Genomic DNA, 15,416 nt, shown 5'->3' on the forward strand with positions numbered 1-15,416 from the left:
CAAACACCTCCACGTGTAATGTTTAAGTATTGTTTGTGGTAGTGTTCTTTATCAGCGTGGATTTTTCTGAATAAAGCTTGTAGTCTAAGTTTTGCAAGTTGTGTGTATTTATTGTCTGTATCATAACCTCCTTTTATATAGAGATTATGTGTAATCTAATGTATCATCTATGTAGATAGTGTAGAATAAAACATTTCGTTTAGTTATGGAGATTATGTGTAGAAAATAAATGTATGGAGACATGGAGATGTAAACTAATCATCAAGACAATTATTTATATTCAATCCTAAAGAGATAAATAATTTGGAGGAAACTAAACATGGAGATAAATAATTTGGATACAATGATGGTGATGTAAGAACTTGGATGACATGAAATATGTAGGCAAGTCCATGGCAAACCAGAACTATAGTCAAAATAAAGCAACTAGTATTGCGAAACATCACCAATGCTAATGGAGGCATAAATTAGAAAATTTTCATCACAAAAATGAGGATTTAAAACCTGATGTTTCAATAGAATTACACCTTTAAATGGTTGGAGTGCCACGCATAGGGGAAATTTTTTATTTGCTTGTCCTACAGGTGATAAGTGTTAGCTTTAATTACTCGTACTATTTTGGCTCATCCCATTTTTGGCGCCAACTTTCTGCTTCCTTCATTGTTTCCTATTGCCTCCAATTTGAAGGCAAGAAAAATAATTAAAACAACAACTCTAGGTTTCATATTAGATGCTTCCGGATTTCTTCGCGGACTTCTCTTCAGACTTGGTCTTGTTATAACACCCTCATAAATATAGTTATAACACACTCTATGTCAAAAAGCTCAGTCGATTACCTCAAATGGCACCCAACAGCTTCTCCTATCTTTCTGAATCACAGTATTGTGGAAATTCACATTGGCAAGGACCTCTAAGTACCTGCAGGGTCAAAGCTTATCAGTCCAAACATATTGAAGTTGTTTGTAATGGACAAAAGGAATTCTTGTTCCATTTCCAATCTGTTTCTCAAGGAAACCTAGGTCATAAAACCAATTTTCTAGCAAGTTGAGCCTTTTCAGGTTACTATACATGTAAGAAGAGTTCTTTTCACAAAACTTAATATGATAAAAAAATCGATAATCCAATCCTTGTTTGATGGCAATTGTTAGCAACGAATTAAGTAGAAGCCACAGTTTGTCCAAAGTAATTTGATATGCAGTCATTTAAAACCACAACAAATTGAATTACAATCCATTAGTATCAGAACAAATTGAACAATCACACCTCAATTTTGTCAATCCCGATGCAGCATTTTGTTCAATATTCCTTCCAGGTATTTCTCATGGCATTTTTTATCCGGTTTTTAGGTCATGCACAGGCACACCTATACAAACACATTTATTTAAGGAACCAACTGTCTAGAAATACAAGCCTCCAAGAACAAGCAAACCAGTTTTACATTTAAACGCAACACAAGAGGCTCTCAGAACAAAAGAAACAAGTAAATTTTTCTCAGAAAAATGCTGCCGTGGTGACTCGGAGAGGTTTCCTTGAATTCAAGATGCCCTTGACTCAAAACCCATGATCTACACTCTTATAAATGTTCATGTCTTTGGAGTGCTCACTTGTACAATACTCATTTTCTAGCACATATTACGACTGAACCCAAGTATCCTATTTATAACACTACATAGTCTCGGTTCATTCTCTAGGTCAGTTACAAGGTATAAAGCTATATATCAATGAGCTGCACACTTAAATAAAAAGAAGTTTTTATTACCGTTGGAGAAGACTTCCCTTATGGCTGGGAGCAACTTCTTTTGAAGTACAGCTACATAATGAGAAAGTTGGTCAATAAATATTTTTTTTAAATTAACTCTTATATATAATGGACCAGACCTTGGTTTCATAATTAATTATTGCTAGCTAGCTTTAATGCTGCTTCTTCAACCAAGGGTTTGTTCTTTATCCTCAACACACCCCTTCAAAAACGATTTTCCCATTGTAATTCTGAGCCATGATCCAAACTACGCAAGCTTGTTACTTACTATTGTGCCCTTCAGTGAATTTACCAGCCACTTTGTTCTTTGTGGCAAATTATTGTTGATCTAACTCTCCTTGTAATACCTACCTGCTCAAACAGGGTTAACGCACTTACACATCCTTTGCTTTTGCATGAAATGTAAGATTTTCAGCCAAACAAATAGTTGACTTATTGTTATGTGCAATGTAGAGGGATTATATAACCAACAGATTGATGAAGATCCTTTAAAAGTTGCATTAAACATGTCTTTCCGATGGCACCACTGCCGCAACTCATTCTTTGTGCTAGCAGTCGATAAGAAAAATGCTGGTTGTCTCTTCCTACACCAAGAAGCCACTCCTGAATTAAGGTTATATCTCCTTGGTTGAACTTTGAATATCATATAGGCCAATAACATCTCTCACCTTTTATGTACAGTATGTCATGTCATTCCAATAAAGGACATGATTGAAGCAAGTTGCAGAGTTTGAAAGATAACAAGAAAGTTGTTGGGGGGGGGGGGGGGATTAAAAGTCAAAAACTGACTCTCTTGATTGAAGAAGTAATTGAATACAAGCAATAGAGCTAGCTGTTTAGGAAAAAGATCTAAGCAGAAGCTTTCTCTAAAATTAATCAGATTAGTGTTATTTTAGCTCAGAAATTATGTTTATTAAATATGGTGGTAGTCATATGATTAGAATGTGAAGTTTTAAAATATTTTATAACAGTTGTCTTTACTAGTTGACATAGAGGGGGGGGGGGGGGGGGGGGGGGGTGGGGGGGACAATGTCAAACCGCAAACAGCAGGAATACTATGTCCGGAACTTGAACAAAATTGAGATTTGAACAAGATGGTAAGGTTTAAGGTTCAAAAAGATTTCTATAATGAGAAACAAAGGTTTGCTTGTAAAGTGGCCCCAAGTCCAGTCCTTGTAGGAAAATGATTCACTAGTCTTGTAAGAACAACTTCTAGGTCACCAAGTAACGACAACTTAACCTCCGAGAAAATATTTTAAAAAGTCAAACCATAATGCCAAGAACTGCAATTTCTACCTTGAAGCTAGTGGCAAAATTAACCACACAGCAAGCTTTCACTAATAATATCAAATATTTATTTAACTACAAGGGCAGATTTTCTTTGTAACCAGCTAACTCTTGCAAATTGATACTGACCTAAGAATCTGAACATTAGCAACCAACCTAAAATACTAGTCCTGAATACATAGCCAAACTTGGTCTCTTCCATATGAGAAAAAGACAAGTTAGGTAGAGAGAATTTTTTTTTTCTTTTTGGTGTGCCTTTTGTTAGTTATCTTTGTACTGTGCTCCTAATATGATATATGAGCATTTGTTTTTAGAAGCTCCACCCTTGTCTTCATTAACACCAACAATGATGCCTTAATCATCTGGGTCAACACGCGGTTTACAAAACTATATAGCAAATGGATAAAAGTAGTGACTGTGTTTTGTTTCCATCATTTAGACCTTCAGATAATAGAAGCAACCATTTAGAGCAACAAGAATTTAAACAATATATCCATGATAGTGATAGCTAAAATAGTATAGTGGGCTTTGGAATATCTAAATATGAACTGAATGACTGTTTCCAGCAAAGGTATGTAAAGTTATTCATTGCATGCATATCAAAAGAACATATTTGTTGAAAATCAATGCAGTCAAAAAAGTAGAACAAGGAGAAACAATAAAGTCACACACCTTACGAAATGTAAATGATACCCTTCTTGCACCCCTTCTGATCACACTTTGATTCACCATGTCAATCTGCAATGCGATTATTATATAACCTTGTATTTAGGGATGAGGAAATTCAATGCTAGAGCACACAAACAAAGGGGGCAAGGAGAGAGAAAACTCTATCACATCAAATAAAGACACAATATCGTATCATTCCAAAGAAAGTTGCAGAGGAAGGATGCTGCTATCCATAACAAAATTGTACTGCCATTTGAACAAAAAAAATGAAACTATATGTAAATCAGAACATTCCCGTTGATAACAACTGTTCTAATTGGTGGATGGTAGCATTAATCCCATTGGAAATGGAAATGCTTGAACTTCATAAAGAGCAATTTGCAACACGGGACTAATTTCTATCCATGATCAACAACATGATTTACCTTATGGTGTGGAATGTAATGTTGCCAAGCATAGCGTGCTTCCCCAGATAAAAGAAGAATGGACCGAGGAGGAAGATAGAGAGACCTCCTTACTAGATTTGAGCAGTTGACAACATTTTCCACCTTTGTATAAGCACTAGAGGCAGCATCAGGAACCCATGAACCATCCAAGTATCTCCTGAACTCCATGATGCAAGGCCCTGCTAATGAAAGGCTAAAAATCAATCCCTCAAATGCAGAATGGGTGTCTATGTGTGGAGACAAGCCCACCCCAGGTGGGTACTCGTTTACCTGTAAATTATCACTGATTATCAAAAATTAATAAATAATCAAGCAAAGCATAAATTAAATGCAAGAGCCCTAGCCATTGAGCCATATGTACTACTCCACATTCAGTTTAACATGCAGAGTTGCCACCTCTATTGCATAAGATAAGATAACATAGCAGGACTCATGCATAAGATTACACAGGATCACAACTAAAATAAATGGTTAGTAGGAAAAGTACTACATACTGTGAGTTGGTCCAAGAGTATGCTTGTAGAACTGTTAAGGCCAGGAAACAATGAAATCCTTTCAAGTACCGAAGAAACAAATGATGGAAGTTCACCCAAATGCAGTTTTGTATCAACATTCCTTGTCTGTACCAGAACAGGAAAAGATTTGGTGAGTTTTTAGCACTCTCACATTTAATTCATAACCAGGCAGCCACCTTTAGTAACAACAAATTATAGAAAAAAGAATCATGTCTAAGAGATGGACAAGGCATAGCATCCTAGAATTTCCTAAGGTCCTTACAATTCAGATTTACTACTATTGGTATCTTGCTAATATAAAATTCACAGGAAAAGTATTGGCTGGGAGCTATTTAAGAATCACCCATACAAATTAACAAGCACAGACAAATCTTAACATCTTGAGTCTGTTACAGTTGTTTGAACCATAGAAGAACACCTAGGAACTTTATTGAGGCAGATGTGCTTGCCCATGCATGCATATTTCTTTGATCTTTCTTTGCGAAAAATCAATAAAATGGTTGTTGGGTCAATCAGAATATGCCGATCCTTGATGGTAAAAACTGAGAAACCTAAAGATTACAAAATTCTGCTCTGACAATACAATATGGTTACTGAGAGGCTCCCGGAGCAGTAGTACTAAGTTAACAGATCATATTCAGAAAATTTCCCACCTTTAGAAATCAAAGCAACTGACAAGCTAATTATATCAACAAAGTTCCCAGACCTCATGTCCATCTAGTAGATATCTTCACAACATATATGACAGCTATTCTCAAAGCATTGTAAATTAGCCATTTCTGCTGTCATAAAATCATTAAGAGTATAACAATGGGTTTGATCAAGTTCAGCAATGTATACTTACTCCGTAACAAAATTCATATCCATAATGCTGCACCCTCCTTTTAGATAGACCTATCCAAGGCCTTTCATCAACTGCTGCCAGTAACTCCTGAAAAATACAAATTATACACCAAGCTCTAATAAAACAATACATGCAAACACACCCCACAAATAAAAAATAAGAGTTTTGCTTCAGAAAGGCATCCACGCCCGCCCGAAAAGCTAAAAAGCAGAAACATTGCTAACCTTTTCTTCCTGAGGACTGAGAAAATCATGAACCAAATAAAGCCCAGGAATATTAACCTCCGAGTCCAGCAGTGAAACAGGAATGTGTTCATTAACCTGCTGGCTCTCAGCCTCGCAATTTGGTTGAATAACCGAATACCGAATATGCAAAGACCTGCCACCAAGATCAGCACAAGATTTCCCATTCAGTGCAGTAAGAGCTTGTTGGGCAGAATTAGCTTCGGAATAAGAAACTATAACACGTGTTCCGCTTTCATCTGCTGCGTAAATTCCTTTCACCTGTCCAAAGGTGTTAAACACGGAAGCAATTGTGTCATAAGAAAGCCCAACCGCTGGTCCACAGTTGGCTACGTAGAGATAAGGACTTGGTGAATCGGTTGCCGGTGTTTTGGGCCGTGTGAATCTTGGGACGCCCATGTTTGGAGAGACGGCGGATGTTATGGTGGCGGGTGAAAGAGGAGACGGCAGTTTAGGCCAGCTGATGCCGATGTATAAAAAAAATGCTAAAAGACAAGGCAAACTCGCACTATTTACTGTAATAGTAAAATGAGCAAAAAACATTATTTTAACTAGGATTATTTTTGTTTTTTTACACATGACATTATTCATTTTACATGTTTTATTTATTATTTTAAAGAACAATAAAATTACCATAATACCTCTAATTAAAAAAATAAAATTATAGGGCATGGGTGTTTTGGACTTTTCCTTTTAATATACAATAAAATTACAAATATGACTTTGGATTAGAGATTTAAGTCATTGAAATAGGAGTATTTGTATCTTTTAACCTCGATTTTTTTAAGATAATAATGTAATTTATTATTTAGTTAATTTTTAAAAAATTAAAAAAACATATATTATGTGGGAGGCACCGCGCGCTTTGAGTGGTGTGCACGGTGTCTCCGGTGACGGGGAATATTATTATGCCATCTCATTTGATTCTTCACCGAGTCCTCTTCCTTGCTAAGTAATACATGTCATTTTAGGGTGATCAATTTTTTGTTGGTGATTTTTTTTTTTAATTTCTCTCTTTTAGATCGAAAAATGAACTCCAATCCGCATTATTGTTAGCGTTTCAGATTCAGTTTTTTTAGTTTTGATTTTTAAATTTTATCATATCCCCTTCTTTAAAAGTTTCATTTGTTTCAATTTAACCATTCAATTTTAATTTGTATATATATTCGTCCCTTCTACTTTTTATTCTTTTCTTAGTTTTTTTGTCGAAGTTTTTATATTTTCAATTTTATCCTTCAAATCAAGTTTATGTTGCTTTTCTCAATAATAATAATAATAATAATTTCAATTTGGTTCATTTTCTTTTAATATCTTATTTTTTTCCTTTGTTTTTTGTCAAAGTTTTTATAATTTTCAAGTTTATCTTTTAAATCAAATTTATAATTTTTGTTATGACAATAATAACAACAACAACAACAATAACAATTATAGTAGTAGTAATAACAATAATAGTAATAATAATTATAATATTAATAATAGTGGTAATGACATTAATGATTATGATAGTAACAACAACAGTAGTAGCAGCAGTATAAACAATAATAAAAATAATAGGAATAACATTAATAATAATAATAATGAAACTAATAATATTATTTTTAATAGTGATAATAATAGTAATAATAATAATGATAATAATAATTAAAAAGCTATATAAAACCTGAGCCGGCTCGTCTCTTATTACTCACCTTATATATTTATAACGTAACTTTGAGTTTACTATATTCTATTTTTTTTATTCAATTACATATCTTCAATGTTTTTTTTGTCAGGGTACCATTTTTATTTTCATTTACTATTATTATCAATTTTTTTTATAGTTTAATTAAAATAAAATCAACTTAGGGTTCTAATTTAATTTATTGTTTTATTTTTTTAAAACTCACTTGCAGAATCAAGAGATTATTTTTTCCACAAAGATAAAATACGAACCAGCGCGTGCCCATATGTAGTCAATTACTATAAAATAGACTAGAATAGCTATTGTCCAGACCTGACAAGGAAGCTGAGTGGGCCGATGGGTTGGTTCCAGCCCATATAGTTTTACTGGGCTGGGCTTTATCATTAAATATCTTGGTGTACGGGCTGGATGTTTTTTGTAATTCTCAAATTTTCGTTACTTTTTATACACAGTATTCTATTTTTATTTTCTACAAAAACAAATTACTGCTTGTTTAGATTTTTTTTGTCAAGCATTTTATGTCTGGCAATTTAAGAAAATGTTTATAAATTAATCAGATATTTCTCCCTGAAATAATCGGTTTCTCAAATAATGTCGGTTTTTTTCATGGTTTCAAAACAATAAGTTCAAGATCAATAATAATTAATATATGTCTTTCATGATATAATATCAAATTATCATGTTAATGCTTCTAGTTTAAATTATAAAATTTAAGTGATTATTAATTTAAAAATGTGTAATTTTTTTTTTAATTTAAGAGCTTTAATTTTTTTTCAAAATAGGTTTAAAAAACCTAAATTAGGATATTAAAACTATACTGTCAATTATTGATAGGAAGATCCTCGTGTATCACAAAATATCAAGAAATTAGAAGGGGAAAAAACATTATTTTTTTAAGATAGTTTTATTTTTATCAAAATATTTATAGATAAATTATAACAGTCTTAAATACTTTTTCTCCAAATCAAGTTGAATTTTTAATTTTGTTATTATTCTGATTATTTTTTAAAAGGTTTTTTATTTAAAAATATATTATTATTTTTTAAAAAAATTATTTTTAACACCAACACACTAAAATTATTAAAAAAAATTAATTTAAAGAAAAAACATTCAGTAAACAAATAACCAAAGAAATAAAAGGGAAAGGGCTCCTAGCCAGGAAAATATTCACATATTTTAGGATGAACCATGCTGGAAATAAACCAGGTTCGGAACAAAATTGTGTGTATTAATTAATTTCTTGAGTAAGTCCAGGTCTTGATCTTCAAAAGAAAAGAGAGAGAATAAGAAGGAAAAAAAAACGTAAGGGGGTCGACTTGCTTAAGTAAAACTATAACTAGATTGATCAATTTAGCTAGAACTAGATTATTCGCCACAGTTTTCCCTGGCAATTCATGTTCTTCGCCAAGAGTACACTCATGACTGCCAAACCAACACTGATTTATTCATATGATTAATTATGTTAATGCATGAGGGAGAATCAAACATCTCTCATACTATCTCAGTGAACATTATAGTAACACAATTTACAGAAACCTGCATATAAATACCAAAGCTCTCTTTCTTTTTTTAATGTTTTGGAGACTTTTTAGGGGACAGACTTCTACAAGCATCTCCACCAATGCACCATACTCGACTTCGACTTGGTGTTGCAATTACCGAGCTTGTCCTGGCTTCGCTACAAGAGAGTTCCTGATCAGAAATATGACTAGCATTGGATTTTCGATGCTTCACATCCACCTTATTCAACCGATTCGATGAGTGAGTGTCGGAGATGTAGGACATGGCTGGAGTCTCAACATATCCTGATGAATTTATTCCTGGAAAGCAACATGTAGCCGCAGGAGAACTGGGATTGGTCAATGAATCTTCTTGCATAATGTCTGCTATCCTAGACAGTATGCTGAATGCCAAGTTTCCAAGAACCCGTGAATATGCTTCCAAGATTGCATGTCCCACGTCCTGCAGAATTAGCAACCACAATCATACACATTATTTTTAGGAAACAGTGATCTTTCTAATCAAAGGTCTAAACTGGAGCTCACCTTGCCAAATTGGATTTTTGTAGAATCAAGAAATGTTTGAGGAAGATTTGGATATCTGCTCTTTAGCTGCTGTAGAAGGGATTCTGTTCTGTCCAACAGTGACTCCATCTTTTCAAACTCTGACACCGGGTCCTTTACAAAGGACCATGGTGTTCGAACAGGAGATTTAACACCGACTTGTGCAGTCATTCTATCTTTCCATGCAAAAGCGGCAGCTTCCAGCTTGTTGATGGCTTCAAGAGCACTGTGTTCTGATTGTAAATTAAGAGAATCGAGCATTTCCTCAGCTGTGTTTGACTCTGCAGTCAACAACTTGTACAGTTCCTCACCAAGGTTTGCCTTTCCAGACTGTAAGAAGGACAACTGAAGTTATAGCAAACAAGGATGGCATCATTCAAAAGCTTTTATTTCTCTCATTTGCCATTATATTGTCAAATTCATCCGTCACAGTGCAAAACCAGAACCATGCCTGAACAAACTATTTGTCAAAGGTTGACAGTTGACTAGCTCAAAACAGATGTCCCAAATTGCTATATTTTTTTCACTTCTACTTCAGGTTTCTAAGCCATTCATGGCATGGTTTAAAAACCAAAAATAATTAAAAAATAAATGCCTTGATCGGTTACATGACAGGCAATCCAAGATTTAGTGACAATGGCAGGTTCTCTTCAGCTAAAATGACCTGAAATTAAACTTGGATAGGAGCTATTTTTAATTTCCACCAACTATAGGTTTCTACAAGCTTAAGTATCACTTTTGACGAAATAGAGACCAATCTCACCTTTGGTAGTGCATCCTTAATAATGGTTGGCACGGGCATTTCAAGCAAAATAGTTTCGTTGATGGATTTGGCAGCCTTGAATACTTGATAGACCACCTTACTCTGATTGAGCAGTTTCGTTCTTCCCGAGTCAGAAAGCCCATTTGTCGGTACTTGCGGCAGTGGGAGCCACCATCTCTTGCTCTCCTTTGCGCTCTTGGTTCTGCCTTCTGCCCGGCTGCCTACTTCTGAGTACCAAAACTCAGTATTCACCATTGAATCCAGCGTGTCCTATTCACATTTGAAAATTCAATGCACTTGGCAAGAATAATCTCTCTGCAAATGAATCTCAATTTTAAGAATGAAGAGATGGCCTACAATAAGCATAGAGTCCAACTTTTGAAGTGCTGGAAGATTCACATGGATATCTGCACGGGCTTTTGGTGTCATTATCTGTTTCAATATCAAGAGATTAATTATATATCTCACCAAATAATACAAAACATTGTATTTTATTCCTCATATTTCAACAAAAACAAAGAGTACCTCTAGCGCTCGACCATTGGCACAGTTTTGCTTAGCAGGAACTAACTCAACCATGTAGTTTGTAGGGGACAACAACCAGTCCATTTCTCTTCGCCACTTGGTCTTTCTTTCTTCAGGCAATGGCTGCAATTTCCACAGCTCCCCGAAAACCGTGGCTACAACACATTTTAAGCATTTTAAGAGTTGATTAGTGATAAAAACAAACAATACACAAAACATGATCCGAGATTATATCAACAAAAATCAAAATCTGATAAAGTTTAACCGAATATTATTCACGACACAATATAAGATTTAAATCAGACTCGGAAGTGAATGCTTGTACGTCATGCATCTAATCCTGTAGCAACAGCACCAACATAACCATGTTTCTATTTCATCTCATAAACTTAATATTGTATCACTCTCTTTATGTTTACATAAAACATCACTATTGCTTCTTCTTCTTTTCCCTCACTGATTTAAAGACTCACAATGAATGAAATCAGTATGGATTGAAATTTTGACACGTCTTATTTTACCACTTCTCCATATGTATCTCCCCAATGAATGAAAATCAGTATGAATTAGTCCATCACAGTTTTAACACAGTGTAAGATTAAATGACCTATACAAAAAACAAAGAAAGATTGTGAAATAAAATCATAGAGTGAAAGGGTTACAGAAAGCAAGCAAACCAAAATAGGCAACGCTTGAACAAATGGAGATATAATTTACCTGCAAGATTTGTTATAGCATTGGATAATGCCAACGCAGGGCTGAGGCCATTACGCCCTCCTGTGAAATCTTCACCCAATAACAGCTTTGCAAATTTCTCTTTCATTGTCTCCACATCTGAATATTGAAGGGAGTAACATGGTTTCTCTTTAGCATAAAAGTGACGAGGGCCTCCAGCGACCTCCCAATCATCCAAACCATGCTCATCCCTCTTCGTTCTCAACCATTTAGATGAAAATGACCCAAAAGCATCTTTGCTGGAAGAACAGCTTGAACAACCATCATCGTCGAAAGATTCGCTTAGACAACCCTCTCCTCTGCTTGTCCCGCTTTCATTTTCGTAAGACTGGTTGTTTATAATGCAACTCTCAAGGCCATTATACGTCATTATCCCTGAAATGCAATTTACTATGTAGTTATCCACTAAAATGCATGGATCAATAAGAAAAACATAGAACTGAGGCGAAGTGCACTAAAGATCGGCACTTTTGGAACATGGGTTGTACAAGCTTTTTGGATTTCGACATGTTATTATGCATCCGACAGCTGATGATTCAAACAAGATGATAAACTCTTGTTGAGATACGAGTTCTTTGGTACGAAAGGATAAAATTATAGTCAAATTTCTCATATCTTGAATCTCATTTAAAAAAATATTTGAGTTAAATTAGTTATTTGATATAATAACAGTATTTTAATAATTAAACAATAAAAGTATAAAATATTACAGGTATGTATCAAACCTAAATGATTTTTATTTAAAAATTAAAAAAATATTAAAAAATAATATAAATTATATCTTAAAATTTTATCTGAAAATTTAAACTACTAAATTAAAATAGTTATACAATAACATAGCAGTATTTACTACCATATAAAAATTTCTTTTCCTTAAAAAGAAAAAAAAACAAGAATACATGTCTCGTCGTGGGATTTTCTTTACGTTCAAATATGAAATCAACTTATATAATGCCCGAGATTTTTAGCTTAATTAAATTCCACTTACAAGATTGATCTTAAGATCCCAAATCTCAATCATTTCTTCAACACATAGTAGAATCCAAATATACCAGGCTTTCACCAAAGTCAAGTCTCTTATCAGAAGTCACATGAAATTCCGATACTGCTACTAGCTAGTTCTGCCAAGCTATTCCATTTTTTATCTTGTCATAACTCAAAGGGCTTAACTATTCACTACATTGTATGACTGTAAGCAGGACTAGCTACCAAACAAGGGGCTATACTAAAAATCAAGCGGCGTGCTAAAAAACATACATTGGATCTCTCTCTCTCTCTCTCTCTTAATCACTCAAGATCTAGTAGCTATAAACCTTGAGATCTAGGCATATGAGTGGGGCAGGTAAATTGCCAAATTTGTCTCTATTGTTGACAATATAGGTTTCAGCACATGCAGATACAATTGCTTTTATTATTGGCTACAGTCCCTAATTTTGAATCTTTCCTTAGCTACAAGTCAAAGGTTCAGCTTCCACCAGCCTCATATATCAGAACTTATTTGTCGGTATGTAATAAGAGATGCATCAGCTACGTGGCTTGATCGATGATGTTGACCATTTCATCCATGAACCACGGGAGAATTATACTGTTAATGCCTACGCATTATAAAGACTGCTTTTTTGTCCATCAATAACAATTGTCATCGTAAATATGTTAGCATATGGATGGTGCGTTAGGAAAAGAAGACGACAAGAAGCACGTGCCTACTGCGCATGCCGTTCTGAGCACAGAAAAGAAGGTACAAATGTATTGAACTTTTGGCTGGTCTCGTAGGGTGACAATTTTTAGCTTAGACAGGATGAACGAGTTTCTAAGAAAGATAACTACACTGAAATTGGAATTATGAATATGATTTCTCAAATTAGGGCTTTTCAAAGTTTACTGACAACAAAGATGCGTAATCACAAAGCAGAAGCTTCCTATGTTATCATTATCTGGGCGGGCCACCGTAAAAGGAAATTTCACAGAAAATCATTTGAGCGAGACCCAATGGACCACTAGATTCAAACAACTTTTCTTTCCACGAACAAATCAAGAACAAGAGGACAGGCTCTTGATAGAGATCTGTCACTAGAGACCAAAAATGGTGGAATGCTGGATGGTGGTATGGGTTCACAGGAGCACTGTGCACCATAAGACAGGTAAATATACATGCATTCAAGCATATAAAAACCCAGAAACCAATAAGAAGGAGAAAAAGAAGGTTTCCCATGTGGATGAATGTCCAAGTAGAAATCAAACCATTTTTTACCATTCAAAAACAACAGTGACAGGACCACTAGACAATGACATTGGTGCCCCCCACTAAGTTACTTCATTGTCTCGTTCATTTATTTTTAGGTACTATTAGTGTTACCAACAAAAAAATACTACAGTAAGAACATAAAAAATCTTACTCTCTTGTTCATCAAAGTCGAGGCTAATCTCTGTGTCCCTAGCGCAGCAAGCGAGCCATCTTCTCATCATCATTTCTCGCTGTAAGCCTTCTTGTTCCCCTTTATCGATCCCTTTGGATAGGAAACAACTTTTCTATTGTCAGGGTCAGGGATGGACCTTTTAAAGGAGCTCAAGATGATCAAGGACACAATCCAAAAAGCTTCAAACAAGGCCCTCTTCCTGAAACAATAAACATCAAATACGTTTCTGTAACATATTCAGAGACATTTGTACTCAAGAGAAGTGATAAATGTTGCTGGGATTAGTGACACACCATGGCAGATGGAAATTGCTCTTTCGACATTGTAATCTCTAAAACAGTTTTGAATTAAGAGAGAGAGAGAGAGAGAGAAAGCCAAGATGCCCCTTTCCTTCTTCTTTGTTTCATTTCACAATAAAAAACCGAAGCTTCTTAGCCTCAGTTTTATGTTTAGACTGTTAGCTAGAAAGTAGAATGGAAGGTAAGGGAAAAAACGAAGGAAAAAAAAAAGAAGGAAAGAGAGAGAAATAAAAAGCTGCAACCTTTAAGTGAATTTTGGTTACAATAGAGGTTGAAGAGTAAAGCAGAGATGATTATGTATGCTTTTTTGGATTGGATGATTATGTATGCTCTTTTGGACTGGCAGTCAAAAAGTTGAAGAAGAAAAAAAGACAAGTGCCATGAACGTATGACTCAAGCTAGATTCACTGCACTGTTACCAGTGATCTTAAAACAGTAAGTGAGCAGAAAGTCTATGGGTATCGAAAAGGAAAGACCCAAATCCAAATCAAAGTTCAGTTCAAATCTTCAAATTGCAATCTGGGAAACACTCTGCTTGCTTTTTGTACACTTATATGTATGAAACCAGCCCCATACAAGAGCAAAAAAGGTGTCCTTCAAAATCCCAAAATATGAACCAAACAATGCCTTGGATGAAACAAGAAGAGAAGAAGAAATCACATGATCCAGGAAGAGAAAGATGAGAGGATAAAAACCCTTCTTAAAAATCATTGTAATATTGACAATAACTAATGTGGCTTCAAAAAAGACAATTACAACGAAGGAAAAGTAAATGGTTGGTAGAGAAACGTACCTTTGTCGAGGTGAATAATTCAAGAGCAACGTTCATGTGGAAGAGTAGCAGCAGTTCTTCAAAGCTTCTTCTGCAGTTGGAGAAGAGACACAGAACATGGCGCGTGTATGGGAGGCTTCTTGCTTGAAATTATGAGTAGAATAACAGTAATGAGAGTAACTACACTTAGATTATGAACCCACCAAGGATATCTCACATTTATTATATGCGAAGAAGGCACATGCTACTAGTATTTATATGACTATTGACTTCAACGCCAGAGCTGGACTCCCTTGTAGAGAGAGGAGAGCAAATCGTCAATGGAGACCGAATCATTTTATAACAAGAGAGAGAGATAGAAAGAGGGGTTGTTTTTCTCTCTCTTTTATCTGGAGAATC

At 34.8% G+C, this 15,416-nt stretch overlaps 2 protein-coding genes across 7 annotated transcripts; both read right to left on the reverse strand.

Moving 5' to 3' along the window:
• Positions 1–459: 459 nt before the first annotated feature.
• On the reverse strand, positions 460–6,275 carry LOC18109215 (alkylated DNA repair protein ALKBH8 homolog). Of its 5 annotated transcripts, XR_008058659.1 has the most exons (8): positions 5,745–6,275; positions 5,521–5,607; positions 4,656–4,781; positions 4,141–4,431; positions 3,719–3,784; positions 1,879–2,343; positions 1,760–1,810; positions 460–918 (listed from the first exon to the last, which is right to left on the reverse strand). XR_008058659.1 is itself a non-coding variant. In XM_024596628.2 (7 exons), the coding sequence occupies exons 1-6, from the start codon at positions 6,159–6,161 to the stop codon at positions 1,778–1,780; spliced, it is 1,020 nt and encodes a 339-aa protein (XP_024452396.1). In that variant the 5' UTR covers positions 6,162–6,275; the 3' UTR covers positions 460–918; positions 1,760–1,777. The 5 variants fall into 5 exon arrangements, 4 of the variants coding, with proteins under 4 accessions (XP_024452396.1, XP_024452395.1, XP_052306934.1 ...); XM_024596628.2 differs by lacking the exon at positions 1,879–2,343; XM_024596627.2 differs by lacking the exons at positions 1,760–1,810; positions 1,879–2,343.
• A 2,591-nt stretch (positions 6,276–8,866) lies between these two features.
• Positions 8,867–15,416, reverse strand: LOC7491924 (rop guanine nucleotide exchange factor 14-like). 2 transcript variants are annotated; one of them, XM_052451728.1, is made up of 8 exons: positions 15,039–15,416; positions 13,926–14,145; positions 11,512–11,904; positions 10,795–10,949; positions 10,627–10,701; positions 10,270–10,539; positions 9,489–9,836; positions 8,867–9,405 (listed from the first exon to the last, which is right to left on the reverse strand). In XM_052451728.1, the coding sequence occupies exons 2-8, from the start codon at positions 13,996–13,998 to the stop codon at positions 9,013–9,015; spliced, it is 1,707 nt and encodes a 568-aa protein (XP_052307688.1). In that variant the 5' UTR covers positions 13,999–14,145; positions 15,039–15,416; the 3' UTR covers positions 8,867–9,012. The 2 variants fall into 2 exon arrangements, with proteins under 2 accessions (XP_052307688.1, XP_024452352.2); XM_024596584.2 differs by lacking the exon at positions 15,039–15,416 and adding an exon at positions 14,240–14,407.

Source organism: Populus trichocarpa, chromosome 3, assembly GCF_000002775.5.
Source record: "Populus trichocarpa isolate Nisqually-1 chromosome 3, P.trichocarpa_v4.1, whole genome shotgun sequence".
Lineage (NCBI taxonomy): Eukaryota > Viridiplantae > Streptophyta > Magnoliopsida > Malpighiales > Salicaceae > Populus > Populus trichocarpa.